We start from the raw sequence: 19,782 nt of genomic DNA on the forward strand, positions 1-19,782 counted from the left end.
TAAAATTAAACACAAATAGTACTTGACGAAAGCTATATATAATGAACAATTAGGATATGAAGATTTCTACGATCCCTAGAAAGTGAATAAGAGAGGACCTCTTCCCCCTATAGCAACAGATCAGAGACTGCACTCTTTTACAGCCCAACTCATGCATTTACTTCTTATTTCAAAAACTATTTTAATAGGATGAGTCGATTTCAAGATTATATGTGATAAAAACTCTTTCGATAATTAAAATTTGTAGATTAATTATTTCAACCAATTTTTAAGTTTATTAGTGAATGGAAAGAAAAATCTAGTCCATTTCAAACTTTTCAATTTAAAGCATAAACTTCTCCATTAGAGAATTCCAAATGAGAGGAAATTGTAGTAATGATCTTTTAATTTTAACTCAATTGAAGTAATAGTCTCTTAATTAAAAATTTGTGATTATTGGTCCCTTAACTCATCAAAATATGTAACTGTAAACCTTTTCATCAACTTCGTTAAAATTTTCGTCAAAATGAGTCATGTGTCACTCACGTGAGGCTGAATAAAAGAGCAAATATGGAAAACCAAATGAGAAAAATTGTAACAATGCTCTCTCAATTTTAACCTAATTGGAGAAATGGTCCCTCAATTTTAACTCAATTGGAGCAATGGATTTTTAACTTCAACTTATTTGTAGCAATGGTCCTTGAAACATGACTTAGTTTGATAAATGTTCTGACGATGTTGAAGAAAAAAACCATAATTGCATGTTTTAAAGAGTTAGAAGATCAATAATTACAAATTTTTAGTTAAAAAGCTATTGCTTAAATTCAATTTAAAATAAAGATTATTGCTACAATTTTCTTCCCAAATTATACTTTGAAGGGCCGTATGGCCTTGAGAGCAAGTCCAGCCCAGCACATTTGACTGGCACCCAGTGAAGAAAATAGCCCGGCATGGCATTTTTGAGCTCCAGCCCGCACAATTGACTGGCACCCAGCCCGTGCCAGTCAACAGCCCAGCCCAAAATGGACAGACCCAGGAGCCGGTCAATTGCTTGGCGCGTGCAACACACGCGGGTGCCCAGGCGAGTAGCCGACAGGCTTTGCAGGCGCTGGGGCCCGCGTGCAGGTCCACTTGCAGTCATCCGGGTGAGGCCTACGTGGCCCTCCTCAGAGCCGTTGGATTTCCAACGGCTAGTTTTTTTAGGCCGTTGGATTTCCAACGGTAAAAAAAATTTAAATTTAAATTTTAAATTGGACCGTCCGATCACAGATCAACGGTCCACATTTATTTCACCAAAAATTTAAAAAAAAAAAAAAAAAAAGGCCCAACGGTCAGAAATTTGACCGTTGGCCACGTGGCATCGTGTTGGCTGTTGGATTTGATTATTTTTCAAATCCAACGGTCCAGATTAATTACAACATTAAAATTTATTAAAAATTAATTAAAAAATGTCAAATTTTTTTTAAAAAATACAGAAAAATTTTAAAAAATTAAAATTTTTTTTTCTATAAATACCTAACCCTCATCTTCCACCTTACACCACATTTCAATATTTTCTACACTTTCTACACTTTCTACATTTGAATATTTTGTACACTTCGAGAGAAAAAAATGACTTCGTGGAAGCTCAGTGAAGATGTTACGTTGTGTGAATGTTGGGTTCGCACTACTCATGACCCGATTACGGGTAATGAGATGGATAAGCGAGAAATCTTAGCGGAAATCTATTCAAAAAATAGTACGTTCGGATAATGACACGTGGCATGACGAGATTGGTTAAAAATCCTATCCGAAATTAAAACTATTTTTTTTTATTATTTTATAAAAAAATTATTTAATATTTTAAATGGACTGGGTGCCAGCGCATTTTGTAGGGGTGGAGATCGTTTGTGCCAGCGCATTTTTAGACTAGGTGCCAGCACATTTTTTTTGGGGTGAAGATGCTTTGGCCTATTACTGTTCATTGGGTCTATTACTGTTCAATTAAGTGGATAAATGGGCTGGGTACTGGCGCAAAGTGGATAGGGGTGGAGTTGCTCTGATAGACTTTCACAGGTAGCTAGCTAGCTAGCTAGCAAGGGCGTAAAAAAACGAACCGTCTGCAATGAGAAGGCACGCAGACGCAGGGCATGGATGGAAGCAAAGAGGATCAACTGTGATCTTCATCTCCATCGAAACACGCACTCATCCATCAGATCAGATCCCATGCCTTTAATTCTTCCCATTTATTTTCTGCCCTCCTCACTTCCACCACCTCCCTCCACCAAAATTAGACCAATGTCACAGCACAGCTGTACTCTACTAATAATCTAGGGCAGTCTCGTCTCACAGCTTCATTTTTATCCACCGTCCGATTCACTGACCATGGAGGTATGATCTTCACGATATGAGTCGTAACGGTTAAATGTTTTACTGCTAAAGTTATCGTTCCGTTGTTAATTTTGTTACTTTGTTAGTATATCTTGATAAATCCAACAAAATGTCTTTTTTTTTTTTTTTTTTTTTTCAATATTGACATGGTTAACTCGATCTTGATTCGTTTTGTTTATAAGAATTAAGGTTTAAGGACTCTTCAAGGAGGAGTGATTTCAAAAGGGTGGTGCCTATAAAACAAACAAACTCATACATTTCAATTTTCAACATTACAAACTTATGTTTCATGCATTTCAATTTTCAACTTTTAGAGAAGTGCATTTCAATTTTCAACATTGTGTGTGGTGCAATATCATAGTGTTAAGGTGTTGAGTTTCTATTCACGTGTTTCAATTTTGAAACTCCTCCAAAAACAGAACAGTGTCCTGTAATAACATAATGTTCATAGCATTTGCTGCTCAGTTATCATGCTATGCAGCAAAACTGACTACTCACTGTGATCAAACGAACGAAGAGACATCTTTATATAATTTTGATGCTCTTTCAGCCATAAGAAAATCCCAAATAAGTATAACATTCTTCTTCTATTTTCTTTGCTTTCTTTCTCATTATTCAATTATTGTAAGAAAATCTGAAACTACTATTTTTAAGCCACTCTTTAAAATTCAATTTAGTTAAAATCAATCAAATTTGAAAAGGTTAGCTATCTAACAGTTATCCACAAGTAAACAAACTAAAAAAAATATACCGTTTCAACCTTTACGAAATCTTACAAAACAAGAAGAAAGAGCCAAGAATGTAAAATAAAAAAAATCCATCTGAGAAGGTCGGTAATACCCCCTTACTTTTACTAAAATCAAATTTTTTGACAACCCAATAATTTAGGTATCGTGGCCTTTCTGCTCTGTAGCAACAGTGATTCTGAATTTTTGTTATGTACGTTTTAGAACAAATCCTATCGTATCTTCATCCATTCCTCCAGTCCACAGTCAAACAATTTTCTTAATTTTCTTTAGGGTTTTTAGAAAGAGAGAGACTCAGGGTTTTGGCCAGTGCAAAGCCGCCCTATATATCTTCCACCTGTGACACCCAAACACTGTTTTAGCACAGCTAGCTGTTACCTATACAGATTTATAGCTGCAATTTCTTTGCTTTCTTAGCTGTTATATATGTCCAGTCCTTTTAACTCTTGGCCTTTGTCCACACGATGATGCCTCTTTAATTCACTGCTTCACAGAGTGAAGGGGAGGGGGGTTAGGGCTTTTATGAACCTCTTTATCTACCTCTTTAACATCTGTCTCATTTCAGCCAATGCAAATGCAACATCTGTCTCAGTTTCCCCTATATAAATGTTAACACATGCCCTTAGGTTTCTGCATCTCTGGTGTTCTTCTTCTCCAGTCTATTATCTTTTATACACGCAGCTTCCTTATTTCTCCTTGAGCTTTCCCATATATATATATATATATATATATTTTTTTTTTAAATCATCTTCTTTCTTTCCGATAGAAAAAAAACACCCCTCTTTTTCTAGTTAGTTAATGGAGAAAGAATACCTTTTATCAAAGATCTGCTCTAGATTTAGTTTTTCCTTGGTCAATACTTTCCTTTAAAATTATATTTTCTTTATTTATTGAAGTTTATGCAATAATTTCATACACTTATTTTTTTTTCTTGTATATATGATTCAGCTTTATATATTTAACTTCGGGTCATTTTCCTAAACTTTGGTCTTTTTTTTTTTTATTACGGTATTTTCATTCTGTGCTCCAGTAACCCTAATTTGTAGTAGATTTCATCATTCTCCTTTTGTTCATCCACACAATCATGAGAGCTAGTACACCTAGTCTCTGCGTAAGGAAAGAAAGTTCACAAGGGAAAAAGTGAAGCTGCCAGCATGATCTAGCTTTGGCTAAAGATATATACAATCACACATATATGTGGGTATTAGTTCTATTAACCCTAGCTAGGTCATGCTCTGACAGCCTCACTCCTTCCTGTTTTGGGACCCAAAACACACAGAAAGCCAACCGTTCTCTCAGCCTTTGGAACAAGAAAAGCAGCAGAAAGTTATGAGAGATCACTGTAAGTATATCATAGTATATTCCTCTGGTCTTAGATTTATTTGTCATTCCTAGCATGCGTTCTAGATTCTATCTCTTTTTGCTCGCAGCTTTTCTTTGGTCTTACTTTTTAATAATTTATAAGCTGCTCAGTGATCTAATCTAACAATGTAAGATTGACACACACCTTGGTGATGTGTATATATATATGTAAATATAATTTTTTCTTGTCTTAATATTCCTGATGCTGATTATGTATCTATACAGAATTGGTGTGTTTAAGATTTTAATAAAGAAAACTTTAACGAAAAATTTTCGATATTGTTTACTTTAATAAAAAATATTATTTTTACATCCAATCTTAATACTATATACTTTTACCTTTTATTTTTCACAAATTTTTTATAACTTAAAGTTTTCAACTCTTTTTTATTAGTTTTCTTTTGATTCATATGGCTGCGTAGTAAGAATCCCAACTCTACCAGGTATTTACTATACATGTACTTTTATTTGTGTCAATGGGAGATTCGAACTTGAAATTTTTTGGTTGAAGCTACAATATTTGGAGAGTTCAATACTTCGTCACTTAGTTCCCTTAGATCCAATACAACTGTCCTATAGAGGATTGTAGGTTTTTCGATTTGATAAAGTTTGGTATTACACCAAGAGCTAGAAATCATATGTTTGTCATTTTCAACATGTATTTTTGAATTGGGATTTAGAGAATTCAAGACCAAGTTAATATGGAAATAAAAATGCTCAGCCAGATAAATTTATGCAGAAAATGGTGTGAAGCTAGGCCACAGAATATATGAATATAATAGCTTGTAGTATATATTCCCAAAAAAAAACTTGGTAGTGCATATAAACCACTCTTGTACCAACTGGAACTTGAAGAGAAGTGTTTTTGTGCTGACTAAATTTTCGTTATAAAGGTTTGAGACTACAGACTTATGGGGAGTGTTTGATTGACTTGACAGTCTGGACTAAGATTGGATGAATTATTTAACACCGATTCTAATCTGAACTAAACATAGGCTTAATTAACAACTGATTGACTGGCCTAAGATAGATAGGATGAGCTATTTAGCATCAATTCTAGCCTGAACTAACCGTAGGATTAATTAACAACTGACTAAGCGATGATGTGATTATTTTAGGCACAACTTTTTGCTTATTTCTCTACCCACATGAAATGTTATTTGAGTAGAGAAATAATCACAAAAATATGATCTAGTTGCATTTAAATTTAACTTCTTAATTATCTCATTAGCCTTCATGCACGTGCTTACCCACATGCATAAGGTTTTTTTGAATCACTGCGTGCTGCGCGTGATTTATACGTTTTAAATGTATATGCTTAAATTAACAAAAAGAAAGTCAAATAGTTGAAGTGAATGAATAATTTTAGATCATGTTAGAAAAATTCTTCGTAAACCAATTAAAGCAGTTGAATTCACATAATCAAATCGGTTTCTATAAAACAATAAGAATAGAGAAAATAATATTTAATAAACAAGTGATTGAATTATATTATTGCTAATTCATTGTGATGCTAAACCTTTTTTTTTAATGTAGATAATATCATTTGTTAAATAAAAAAAATTATTTGACAATTAATTTAATTACATTATTATTCGCGTGTGAAAGATCTTTTTTTATAACCGGCGTTAAACACATTTTAAGATGTTTTAATTGTGTTTAAAAATATAGAAAATAATATTAGATGAACAATTGATTGATTTACATTATTGCTAGTCTATTGTGAGGTTAAGTTCACATTCCTCTTTCTTAGTATAGATAATATTGTTTGTTAAAAAAAAATAATTATTTGACAACTAATTTATTCACATTATTATGTGAAAGATTTTTTTTATAATCGGCATTATACGATTCTTAAGATGTTTTGAACGTGTTTAAAAATAAAGAAGTTGAATCATATTATTGCTAGTCTATTGTGATGTATTATTAAAAAAAACAACGCAAAAAAATTAATTATTAAAAAAACATTGTTAAAATGAAAAAAATATCCATACTTTATTTGATGCATTATTTTAGGATGTTTTTGAAGTTTTTTGTTTTGAAGGTATTTTTATCCAAATATTTTTATTGAAGTTTGGTGACACCAAAAATACTACTCACCGTTCTTTTTATATATAGATGAGAAAGAGGCAAAAAGTGTATGCACTTGCACTTAAGTTTTTGCCCCAGGCCACAACGTGGGTGCCAATTTGGTGCATTGGTCGCTTTTCTAGCCTTCAATAAGATAGGGCAGATTTTGTATCTTTCACAATACAATGTATCTCTCCGCTTTCTACTATCTATGACATAAGGCAGATCAATCTTCGTCCATTGGGAAAAAAAAAGAGTAAGAAAATTAAAGGATGAAACATGTTATTAAACAATGAGTGACAGATAGAGTGAGCAATAATGCAACATAAGATTGGCAATATCTCATCACAAGCCAAAGAAAAAATTTGAACAATCTCTCGTCATGTTGTCGTATGTTAAATGTCTTATTCATGTGTCCACACTTGTTTTTTAGTATAAAACAAAAAATACAAAAAAATGAAAGTGCCTTGTATAAATTTATCACAACAAGAAAGATCCTTGTACCGACTGCAACGTCCAACTTAGCTTTATTTGCAGTAGAGTTTATTAAATTCCAGTTGCTCTTTTGAACAAGCAAGTAATATTTTTTATTTATAAATTCAAGGCCAATGAAAGCAGCTTCTTTGCAAATGACTCATATTTTTATATTTAAAATGTTGGTTTTCAAATAGAGCAATAGTTTTAAAGAGTTAAATAAACAACTAGAGGGAAGGAAATTAGTGGAGATCAGACATGCATTATAGTGCATAACATTATTGCTTTCCATTGCATATTCAAAATATAGTTAAAAAATAAGTTGGGCTTAGTCAAATTTAATAGAACATATGTCCTCTCATATGCACCTAGTGGTGGATTCATAAATTTTTCCTTTGGTGGGTAATTGATTAAAAGCTTGTTGGTGGTGTTTAATGATTGAAGAAGGAATTGTTGAGATGAAAGTGAAGTTGGTGAATTTGGGTGAAATAAGTTTTCCTCAATTTCTCATGCTCGCACAAGCAACTTTTGTCTATCGCAATATTGTGGCATCTGTGCACTCAAATTCGAATTTTTATCCTGATAATTTAAATAATTTAATATAAAAAAAATCATTTTTATTAAAAAAAATAAAATAAAATGGTAGTTAAATTAAAAATCATGAGTTTTGTATCCGAATCAAGCCAATATGTTTGGGAACTTTTATTTAGAATATTTTGTTTTCCACTTTTCGAAGCTTTCTCACCGGGATGACTCTGCATCCATCTATTGGTTCCATCTGCCCTTTAACCTACCAAAGGGATCGAAACAAATTCAAAGCCAACAGAATCTCAATATCAAAACCGATCGACTTTATCAAAATATATTACAAATCATTTTCCTATGTGATTGTATCAGATTGTTCACTTTACACATTGGACTCCCAAAAATTCGTTTTTAGATTGCTTTTATTGTGCAGCCGACACCAATTAGGTTCTCACGGATCAAGCATTCCACAAATCACATTCTGTTTCATAAAGGAAGGTTCATTTTCTTTTAGTTTTTAGGTATTGAGGGCAATATCACAATTAATACATGTCAACTACTCGCAATATTTCACGTGTAATTTTCTAGAAAGTCACAGCATGTATGAGGTGAATGAATTTGTGCTTCTAGAACTTTAAAATCTAAACATCTGAATACATATTTTTGTTGCTGGTCTAATGCTCACTTTAACTATCATTAAACAATTTGTGGGGTTTAAACTTTAAAGTGTATTGTTCTTATAAAACACAATAGGGTTCTCTACGATCAAGCATTTCAACGAATGACAACGAATGACGCACTTTCTATTTTTTTCTTTCTCTAAATTGGAGAAATTTTCAATCTACTTTACCATCAATAATTAATTCATGTAATCATCAGTAAGTTACATGTAATCATCTATACCGTGTCATTTATACATATATGATTTTGTAGTGCTCATGAACTTCAGAACTCAGAGCATCCAAATTTAATGTTTATTGCTGGTCCACATTTCATCGTCGAACTATTCGTGAGGATTGAGAATGCCTATTTTCTCCCTAACAAAATAACAAAGGGAGAGATCATTGATAATGCAGGAAACCAAGAAGGAGATGGAGGGAAGATTGTCACATGCATTTGTTTTGGTTGAGATGCTTCCCCTTTCCTTTTCTCCTAAATTTGCTAAGAAGCGTGCCAATGGTCCCCAACAAACTCATTGTGTTTTGAACTCTTTTTTGGTTCATGTATGGTGTGGAAGAAAGTTCCACTTAAAGTTGATTAAAGCTCAGGGCAAATTATAGAAGAGGTCACTACCATGTCTGCATGGTGGTGGCATAAGAGCCTGATAATATTCAATTTGTCTTACTTTGGACCACTGCCACCTGTTCTCTCCACAACTAATTGATCACTAATATACTATTTCTAACCTTTAATTAGCCCTTAATTATAACAAATTCACCACCACAGGGACTACTAACACACAGAAGAGTCTGAGATAGGAAGGCACTCTTTGGCTTCTATTTATATCGCCCTCTTCTCCTCTTCTCCAAACACATCCCACAGCTAAAGAAAAGTAGATATCTCTCTCTATCTCTCACATATGGATTAGGGTTTTGCTTTGGATGTCGTGGACCAATAGCAGTTGAAGCTGCCAGCATGATCTAAACTTCCCTCTTGGTCAGGGAAAGATCAGATCATGTGGTAGCTTCACCTGTTGATGGGGATCACGAAAAAGAACACTCCCTACTATCACGATTCTAGCCCTACACCATCTGGATAGCTTCTTTATGTGATTTTCTCATTTGGGGAATCATTAATTTGGCTACAATTTTCTTTCATTTCTGTGCCACATAGGGTACTGTTTCATCGTTTTTTCCCTTACACTTGTCCTTTTTTCCTCTCGTTTTTGTTTGGTTTCTAAATTCTTTTTGTGGTTCCACTTCTAGGATTTAACTTTGGAGTCTCTTTAACTTTGTGATGGATTTGGTTTTTATCAAGCACTACAACATAGCTGATCGTATGCCGTCTGACATTTCATTGTTTGGAGATGCTATTGGCGCTTTAAAAAGGTCATCCTCCACTCTTAGCTAATGAAATAAAGAAGGTAAAAGAGCATGGAGACTTCTTTAGAGTGCTAATATGAAATTTCATGATTTATGATATTTAATCCAATAAGGGCGAGCCTTCGCGCAATAGAAAGGTTACTCATGTTTTATCAAAAGGTCATGGGTTTGAGTTGTGAAACAATCTCTTTGCAAAGTAAAAGTAAGACTGCTTACGGTTACGTTTCCCCTCCCTCTCTGACCCTTGCAAAGAAGAGAACCTTATTGCCTTGGGATTGCCCTTTTTATCATATGCAATCCAGTATACACATGGTGGTCCATTTGCAGAACTTTATTTTGCAAAAGAAAGCCATGACTTGGCCAATGAGAGTAACATTGCGCTAAATATGTTCATATGGTATTCCGGAATCTTAGCTGCTTGGTGTAATATTCATACTACTGTTAGGGTTTTGAGTGACAGAATTTCTCCAGTCCAAAAATATTTGGTGCTTTTGAGATTCCATCTTATCAATTAACCCTTATACTTAAATTAAGCCTTTGATTATATTGCACTAATCCCTTTTAGATGTTGTTTAATATGTTGGTTTTGTTAAAGAACAATTTAATGGTGACATATGTCGTAAAAGAATGCATTAACAAGGGGGGAAAGCACTTGAATCTTTGTGCATGGCTGCACAGCCTGCAGTAGTATTATATAAGCTTTTAACCGTTCTATCATGTATATTGTTAATTAATTAAACCTCTTTGGATATCATTGTTTAAACGTTGGAATTGTTGGAAAAATAGTCGTATTTAGTTTTTTAGTGTTTGGTTTCTTGGGCCTAAGTCCGTTTAGGTTTAGAGTTTGCTAGTTTGCCATATGTACGAGTCTTTATTCGTTTATTTTCGTCAAGTTAATCTCGATGTACTCGTATAAATTTTGTAACCGTTTCGGTATTTTTATTTATTTTAATAATATTTTTACTTTCATATTACGTTGTTCGTCCATTTTTTGTTCATTCATATGTGGACTGATTTGCAACTAATGAAAGTACTTGTGAAATTTCTGCTATTGAATTTGAGAAATCAAGTTTATTGTAAAGTATGAGGTTCACTATTGTAAGGTCAATTCGTTTTTATGCAATTTTTCATATTGGCAGTCATTATTCGATCACAATGTTTCATTTACAATGTTGAAAGTGTAGCGAAAATCTCTACACCTATAATAATATAGTAGGGCTTGCAGTTTCTAGGACTTGTAAATTTATCTACGTACGGAAGATCTTGTGTTTGATTTTTCTCTCTTATAAGATCACGAGTTCGTTTCTTCTCTCTCTTAAGATGGTTTTATTTATTTATTTTTATTTAGTTTTTAATTTTTTTTTCATATACCCTTGATATCTTAATGGAGTTAAGGCCCTACAAAAACTAAAGAAGGTGTCCAATTAAGTTCAACCACTAGGTCCATTGTGATGTTGATATATTTAGGTGAATGATATTATGTTGAAATATTTAGATGAACGATATTTGTGAAAATTTGCTATGTTGAAATATTTAGATGAACGATATTTGTGAAAATTTGCTCCCGAATTGAACGATACGATACAAGTGAAACTTGTGGGTTCCATTCATTGCGTTGGTGATCACATGTGAGTGCCCAAAAATGGTTGAAACGCTTCTATGAATTTTTCCAACTTCGAAAAAATTAGACTGGCGTGACTTTGCCACAAGGTGGCCCCTTAAAAAAAAATGAAAAAAACTGCGCGGCCAATTTGTGACGAATGCAAAATAGACAGTGTCGCTTCTGCCCTACATCATGATTAAAAATGAAAGGACATTATTGGCCGTTTGTGTTCTGTTTGCTTTCAAATCACTCAATTTCTCAAGACCAAAGAGCATCCTGCAAAATTACAGGTACAATCTGTTCATTTGGCGCGCCTAATCTCTCTCTCTGCTGTACCAAAGAAGAATACTTGGCAGTTCACAAGCAACATGTAACTGTGCAGTACCAGTGAGTTTTCAAAAAACTTATACTTTACTCTCTGTTTTTGCCTTTGCCTTTCCTTTTCTTACTGTTCAGTTTGGTAAGTAATCTGATTCAAAAAATCAGTAAATTTGAACTTTTTTCCATGTGAATTCGATGAGAGAATTAGATTTTAGAGGATGATGATGGGTTTTCTGTATCTGCAAAATGAAAAAAGCATGCAAATTAAAAGGGTGCTCCTTTACTCCTTCACTTAATTGTAACAGGTGATGGAGGTGATTGATTGATTGATTCATCTTCTTAATTGGATTTTCTGGAGTTTCTGTGTGTAATTGGTTTTTTTTTCCCCCTAAAAGTTTGTTGAAAATGATTAAATGGGTTGTCTTAAGGGAAGCAGCTTGATTTTGTTCAATCTCAGATATTAACTGGAAATTTTGCTGCAGCCTGCAGGTAATAATGTGAGGGGAAGGCTGTGAAAGGGCAAGATCTTGGGTGTAACCGTCGTAATGTCCCCCCAACTCTCTATCGTGAGGTGATGAGAAAGAGGGAGGGAGAGACATTACAACGGTCACACGGTCAAATCTCTCCTGTGAAAGGGATTGTTGCCATGTTCCACCAGTAGTTGGTTTATGTAAGTAATCTCCAATTACTATTCCTGCTCAGTTCATACTTGCTGATGTTTGTCTTTGTAATTAAAGAGTCTTAAACCATGATTAGGGTTTAGCAATCTTCAATAGCTCTTACAATAATCAAAAGAAATGTCACTGTCAGATTGTTTTACATGTTATTCACTGAAATGATGCAGAAGTCGGGATTAGAGTTCATATACTACATCCTTTCGGTTTCTGCTCTTTCGAGTCTTTTGTTTTAGCCTATTCTTGAATGTACACATGTATATAACTGATCTTATCTAATCTCCGTCTTGCTTCTGTGCTTTATAAACAATGAATTAATCTTATCTAAGTTAGAAAATGATTAAATTCGGCTTATGCACTCTTTTACATCTCCTTCAAACATCACACTTACAAGTTCAGATACAAGGAATCTTATCTTGGAACTTATTATTTTACACCATAATAATCCGTATCTCAGGTAACGTTTGGATTATTAGGGTTTATGCATCCTTATGGAATGGTCATTCCGTTGTTTTGGTTCGCATATATAGTTTGGGAATGAGCATTCCAAATTTACAAATTCACTTGAGCTTAAGACTCCAAGCCGTAGGCATTGACTCCGAGCATCAAATACTCAAACCTAGACTCCAAGCTAGGGATGTAGGACATGAACCCCGAGAGTGAACCCCGAGCGCTGAGTCCCAAACCTAGAGCTCCACTTTGGACCTTGAGCCCTGAGCTCACGCCTTTGAGCTTTGAGCTCAGGTATCCGGCATCTTGTCCCGGCCCCTGAACTCCGGAACCTGGACCTTGGTTCTCGAGCCAAACCCAAGACTTGGAGTCCAAGATGCTCACACATTTCTTTTGATTGTAAGTAACCTCTTGATAGTTTCGAAGAACGGTTCATCTGGAACTGGTATGCACTTCACGATCCAACCAATTGGCCATGAAACAGCTGCAATTGCGACACAAGTTGCCCATTGCCGCAAAGTCAACCTCTCTGTGCTTGCAAACTTCTTCAGGAACTCCACCATCACAACTTGAAGAACGATAGTTATCCCCACAATTCCAATAAACAATTTGTTCCTGTGAATTCCTTTGAATACATTCTGCTTCTCCATGCTCCTCGAGTTGAACTCGTTGAAAATTTGACAGAGTACAAACGTGTTGAAAATCAAAGTATCATTCACCACAGCAGTGACATTGAAGATGGACTCGCCACTGAACTGCAAGGTTAAGAGGATGGCTATTTGATATAGAGCTTGACATAAAAGGTTTCTCCACATAATATTGGTTATGAGCGGTGCAGTTCGACCTACAGGTTTCTTCTGCATTAGCTCATCTGTTGGCCGCTCAGTAGCAAGGGCGAGAGCGCCTAGTGTATCCATGATGAGATTCACCCACAGCAACTGAACTGCTGTTAGGGGAACTTCACCAGCTGAAACTGCGGCGATAAAGTTGATTACTAGAGCTGCAACATTAACAGTTAGTTGAAACTGGATGAACTTCTGTATATTGTTATAAACACATCTCCCCCACCTCAAAACTGTGGCCACAGAATTGAAGTTGTCGTCCAAGATGATGATGTCTGAGCTTTCTTTTGCCACCTCCGTCCCTTGGATTCCCATGGAAAGTCCTATATCAGCTTCTTTCAATGCAGGTGCATCATTTGTGCCATCTCCTGTGACTGCAACCACATGTCCCTTCTGCTTCAAACACTGCACCATCAATAGCTTGTCGAACGGGGAGGATCTTGCCATCACGCAAATTCTATCGACCTTTTTCATTCTCTCTTCCGGTGTGTAGTTTCGGAATTCTGCTCCTTCTATCACTTGATCACCATTTTCCACATCCTCAGTATTTAGTATTCCACATTCTGTAGCTATAGCTTTAGCTGTGAAAACATTGTCTCCGGTAATCATTTTAATTTGCACGCCTGCAGACATGCATGTTCTCACAGCTTTGGTGACCCCTGGCCGACATGGATCTTTGAGACCAACTATCCCTAGCAAGATTAATCCATCTTCTTTTAGCCTTGGATGGGCCTTGTTGTCGTTGCTGTATTCAATTTCTTTCTCTGAAATTTGAGCATGAGCAAAAGCAATGCACCGGAGGCTACTAGCTGCCATGCCTTGGATTGTTTTCTCAATATTTGACCTACCATCTTCATCCAAGGACTTTATAGTCCCGTTGGTTTCATAATAACTCGAGCACATTGCAACGATCATCTCAGCAGCTCCTTTCCAGTGCACATGGATGGTGTTATTCTTCTTCTTTATAAGAACCCCGCTTCGTTTCTTATCTGAGTTAAACGTTTCAACATGAAGAATGTCATAACTAGGCTTCAACTTTTCCAGGTCCATACCCAAATCTGAAACAGCCCAATGGAGAATCGCTTTCTCTGTTGGACTACCAGAAATTTCGGGTTTTGATCCCAATAAAGGCATGTAAACACTTCCGGTCGTGTTCAAGCCAACTCCTTGATGGAATAATTCACAAACATTTGGTGTGATTGAATTATCTTTCTCAATGAGATCTTGGCCAACAAAAAATTGAGTCACTTCCATTTCATTTTTTGTCAAAGTTCCTGTTTTGTCAGTACAAATAACGGTTGCTGATCCCATTGTCTCACAAGCTTGTAGTTTTCTGACCATAGCCTGATCATTCATCATTCTTTTCATTGAGTAAGCAAGTGTTAGTGTGACGGCCAATGGCAGACCTTCTGGGATTGCCACAACCACAATAGTGACTGCAGCGGAAACAATGCGAACTACTCCGCTCAACACACTATCTATGCTTTTGTTGCTACCACTGTACTCCTTTTTTCCCTCATCATCTTTTGTGTTACCAGTGAAAAAACGAATCAACAAGACTACAAGAACTAGGAAGGCAACTGCAAGGCCTACCTTTCCAATAGAAGAGGTTAGTTTGTCAAGCCTTTCTTGTAATGGTGTTCTTTCATTTGAGTCCTGCGATATTGAGCTCATCATTTCTCCCCACGCAGTGTTCATCCCAACTGATGTGATGAGCATTCGAGCATGGCCATCTACCACCTTTGCACCGGAGAACAGGAAGGGGTTCTTGGCGGAATCAACTTCAACATGATCACTCTCTCCCGTCATGCTTGACTCGTCCACTTGTAAGGAATACCCATCTAGGAACAATCCATCTGCAGGTATTTGATCTCCCATATTCAGAACCACAACATCTCCAACTACAATATTGAAGATGGAGATTTCTTGTCTCTGTTTGTCTCTAAATACCTCAACTTTGATGTTGCTACTGATTTTAGACAATTTGTCGAACTGTAATTCTTGTCTAAAGTTACTGAGAGCTGAGACAACAATGACAATGAATACAGCAACAAAGATGCTTCCTCCCTCGTACCAGCCTTCCTTCGCTCCATGCTCTTTGATTCCAAATCCGAGAGAAAGCGCCGCACAGACACAGAGAATCAGAATTGTTGTATCTTTCAAAGCGTCCAGCACAAAATAGGACAACCCTTTTGGAGGCTGCTTGTGGTAGGTATTTGAACCAAAGATTTCACGCCTTTGGTTGACTTCTGGCTCATTTCCAGGGATGCCATTTTCAGGGTTTGTTCCGAGAAAAGTGCTGACGCCGTTAACTCCTCCAAACTGGTTCAGAGCACACAAGTCCTTATCCTGCACCACTCGTACAAGTCCTGCATGATCAAATTCAGTGTTGGGGAGAAAACTGCGCCAATCAGTTTCAGTAATGATTTCTTGGTGGGAAGTGCTTGGTTTCACATCCAGTGCAGTGTAAGAATAAGAGTGCAAGATCTCGGAGTCCTTTTTGTAGTTGTTTCTCTTGTTTAGAAGCTCTTTGGGAAGCGAAAGCATGGCCCGAACAGCATATATTGTTGCGTATGCCATGCGCCATCTCATCTTGGCTCTGGTGAGGGTGGTGGTGGTGGTGATGTCGAGGAGCAATTTGCCATAACCATAAGGCGAATCGCGGCTGCTTAACATGGTTTGTCAACGGTTAGAACTTTGAAGAGTTCACACAGTTAAGAAAATAAAGTCGCAAAAGAGAGCCTAGTTGAAACAAATTAAGAACTCCATTGTCATGTGTATTTTGCTCTGTTTTATAGCCAAATTCAGTCGGTGATTGCAAAAGAGGCAATGTGTGACACGACACGACTTGAATGACATGAACCGAACACAATACAAGTATAGGACTTGATGTGTACACGAGCAACGTTGTGATAGCATTGTATTTGTATTTCTCTTGTGAAATGGAAAGCTACTCCCTCCAAACTTTAGGTTGGATTTTTTTTAAGGTCTACCATTCAATTGTGTGGTCAATCACCCTAAACCAAAAGGTTTCTTGCGCTACATGCAATGGAGAAATTTCCTCTCTTGTGGTGGTCCTCCTACTATGTATGAAATGACATTTTTTTATCATGCTTCAATTACTCGATATACGGAAGGAAAACTTTACAATAATGGTTGTACCATTGTCTCACTCTACAATTCTTTATTAAAAGTAGGCTTTACCATTCTTTATAAAAAGCAGGCTCTGCCATAGATTTTTTTAACGAAAATGATCTTAAGATTTAAAATTTTTATAAAAGTGGTATTTGAGATTATTCATTGTCAACCATTTTTGTTTGTTTGTGAAAATTTTCCCTTTGAATTGAAGAAACCAATGGTTCAAGTGGAAGGGATGATTTGATAAAATTACCCTTAATTTAATGAAGGTTTTTCATAGAATAACCAAAATGATTAACAGTGTACAGTCTCATGGACTACTTCTATAGATTTCAAATCTCAAAGATCAAAGTAAGAATTTATACCAATTTTAGAGATCATTTTGGCTGAAAAGCCTTAAAAGTATGATAGTACAATAATGGTTCTAGGTTTAAAATTGTAAATTTTTTGAGGGTGAAATTAAATTATAGGAAACTTCATTCTAATCCTTGACAAATATGACTTTTAGACAAAAACATGATTAAGATCAAAATTTAATTATAGTCCCTTGATACATTAATCACCTCATTTATTAATTATATTTTGATGTTTAATTATTTCTCTCTTTCCTCCAGTTCTAATGTATTAATTTTATTTCATTATATCATAACACATGTTGTTGTAAACATTTAGATAACTAATTTATGTTATACAAGATCTTTCGATATACTTTGTCTTTTTCATTTAGGTATATTAAATTCATTATAATACATTTTTGTGCATACATTTCGTTACATACATTTCAGTACATACATTTCGATACAAACATTTAGGTATATTTATTCAATATAAATACATTTTGGTATTAACATTTCAAGTATTTAGTCACATTAGTTCAATATAATAGATTTCAGTGTATACATTTTAGTACTAATATTTAGGTACATTAATTGAGTCCTTTTAAGTTTGAAGAATGCTAAACAAAACTAATGAATTAAAAAACTTTTTTTGGTCAAAAAAATAAATTAAAATGTGTATATTAATAAATTTAAATATTTAATTGGAGACATTGAATAAAATACATATTAGTAAATTTGAATTAGTGATAAGGAGATTATAACCAATATGTAATCTAACACCAAATTTTTATTAAAATTTCAATCTTCTTACAGAACGTTTGTGTTAGGTGCACACTTGCGGTTTAAGCACGTAGTTAACAATTTGGTCCCTAAAGTTTGGCACCTTGTTTGTCCAATATAAATTTTGTGAAGGGTGCCTGATCTTTTACATAAATTACATTAGATGTATTCATTTACTTGAGTGTTTACTAACAATCTGAAATCGAAATCTACCTAAATATGTGCAAGTGTTTACTTACTTTCTAAGTTGAAATGAGAATGAAGCCATTTTGATTATTGACTCATTCCAACCAAAGGTAATATAAAAAAGTGAAAGATAACTTTAGTACAAATTATTGGAACTCGTTTAGAAGTGTTTGCAAAATGAATGAGAGTACTTCAAGTGTTTTTTATTTAAAAGAAGCACTAGATATTTGATGTTTGTAGGAAACACTTAAAGTACTTTTGCAAGATTCAGTTGGATTTTTATTAAAAATTAATTTCACAAATATTTTCACTAAAAGTATTTTCGATCATTTTAAAAGTATTTTCGAGTGAACCCTTAGTGATATCCTGTACTTTCACAAGCAGCCTCAGAAGTCTCTGTCTTGCAAAATTCTAAAATAGAATTATTGACTTTATATTAGGTCCACTTGACTTTTGATTCCCTTGTTAGTGCAATTAATCAATGAAATGACTTGGATTGAAATTCCAATAACACAACTCTCATTCATTTCTCGTTCCAAATAAATAAACACGTTGCGGACAATGATACACCACCCATTAAATAAGTTTAATATTTAGGTCAATAGGAAAAGCGTGTTGAAAATTCAGCTTAGTTGTACTTATCATTCTTCTTATGAAAATATTAGGTTTACTGTTTGAATGCAAGTACCTTTTTGCAGCAGCTAAGTTCTTTTCCTTCACAGTTTCTGCAAGACCAGCATCTTCATGATGATCAACGTCGGACACTAAACTGTAGTGATTGGATACTATCTCTCTGGGACGCTCAAGCATGACACGGACAACACGTAACGCCAAAAAGGCCATCCGCCACCTCCTCTTAGCTCGGAGGGCGGTGTCAAGGTCGTCAAGGAGCGATGGGCCACAATTGTAGGCCGTGTCGCTGCTGCTTACCATGTTTCTTTTTAGGTCTAAAGAGTTTAAGAGTGAAAGAGATTAGTGGTTAGTAAGGAGGAGGAGGATGACCTAGCTAACAATGGTTGAGTTGTATTTATAGGCAAAAAAGGGTAGCTAACAATGAGATGAAAGCATATGTACCCTGTCGGCAAAATTGTCAAGCAGCAATAGCACGTTTATTGGTCAATACAAAGTTCTTGCTCAGGCCATAAAAAATAGAGCAGGTTTTTAATACTTTTTGGCCTACAATTGATAGAAAGAGAGTTCATCCTAAAGAGTTGTATTTATAGGCAAAAAATGGTAGCTAACAAAGAGATGAAAGCATATGTACCACGTCGGCAAAAATTGTCAAGCAGCAATAGCACGTTTATGTAGTCAATACAAAGTTCTTGCTCAGGCCATAAAAAATAGAGCAGGTTTTTAATACTGTTTGGCTCTTTACAAGAAATTTTGGTAGTGACCGGAGAAGTTGTTATGTTGGGTGGGACTAGTACGCAGTCGAGTGCGACCAAACTATCCTTTTGTGAAAAGTCGTCTTAAGGATGACATATTCGGCTGCTCCAACACAAGCTTTTCTATCAGTATGCATGGTTAGGACAACTCTCAGGAAGAGTAAAATACATGGAGTCTTATGTTTTTTTTTTTTTTTTTTTTTTTTTTTTTTGAGAGAGAGAGATGTCTTATTACGAGTATGTAAGGAGTCAATCCTTATTGCCTTCACAAACTGACGCATACTGAAGTGATTTATTCAAAAAAAAAAAAAAAAAAAAAGTTTAGACCTACGTGTTAAACTGTAATAAACTTGTATTGTAAAGAGAAATATCATTAGAGTCGGTAGGCTTTTTAGATAAAATGTTCTTTGAGATTAGCATAACTTCTGACTGTGGTGTTTGGGATCTAAATCGATAGAAATGGTCACTGATGTTGTCCATTGTAATCATTTTGGTTA

At 35.1% G+C, this 19,782-nt stretch overlaps 1 protein-coding gene and 2 long non-coding RNA genes across 3 annotated transcripts; 2 read left to right on the forward strand and 1 right to left on the reverse strand.

Moving 5' to 3' along the window:
• The first annotated feature begins 11,377 nt into the window (after positions 1-11,377).
• On the forward strand, positions 11,378-19,065 carry LOC137715064 (uncharacterized). The gene is made up of 3 exons (XR_015960454.1): positions 11,378-11,558; positions 11,975-12,162; positions 18,599-19,065. It is a non-coding gene; the product is annotated as an uncharacterized LOC137715064 (long non-coding RNA).
• LOC137715063 (calcium-transporting ATPase 12, plasma membrane-type) lies at positions 12,481-18,833 on the reverse strand. The gene is made up of 2 exons (XM_068454286.2): positions 18,589-18,833; positions 12,481-16,123 (listed from the first exon to the last, which is right to left on the reverse strand). The coding sequence occupies exons 1-2, from the start codon at positions 18,831-18,833 to the stop codon at positions 12,997-12,999; spliced, it is 3,372 nt and encodes a 1,123-aa protein (XP_068310387.2). The 3' UTR covers positions 12,481-12,996.
• On the forward strand, positions 15,179-16,444 carry LOC148697740 (uncharacterized). Its single transcript, XR_015960453.1, has 2 exons — positions 15,179-15,320; positions 15,470-16,444. It is a non-coding gene; the product is annotated as an uncharacterized LOC148697740 (long non-coding RNA).
• Positions 19,066-19,782: the final 717 nt, after the last annotated feature.

The sequence above is a fragment of the Pyrus communis genome, chromosome 3 (genome assembly GCF_041283825.1).
Source record: "Pyrus communis isolate YQ-2024b chromosome 3, ASM4128382v1, whole genome shotgun sequence".
Lineage (NCBI taxonomy): Eukaryota > Viridiplantae > Streptophyta > Magnoliopsida > Rosales > Rosaceae > Pyrus > Pyrus communis.

What these genes read in the sequence shown, in the direction of transcription:
- LOC137715063 (XM_068454286.2), bottom strand. Translation starts at nt 18,833, where the DNA reads ATGGTAAGCAGCAGCGACACGGCCTACAATTGTGGCCCATCGCTCCTT. An exon ending in AACTTAGCTGCTGCAAAAAG is followed by an intron (nt 16,124 to 18,588) that starts GTACTTGCATTC and finishes CATGTTAAGCAG; the next exon opens with CCGCGATTCGCCTTATGGTT.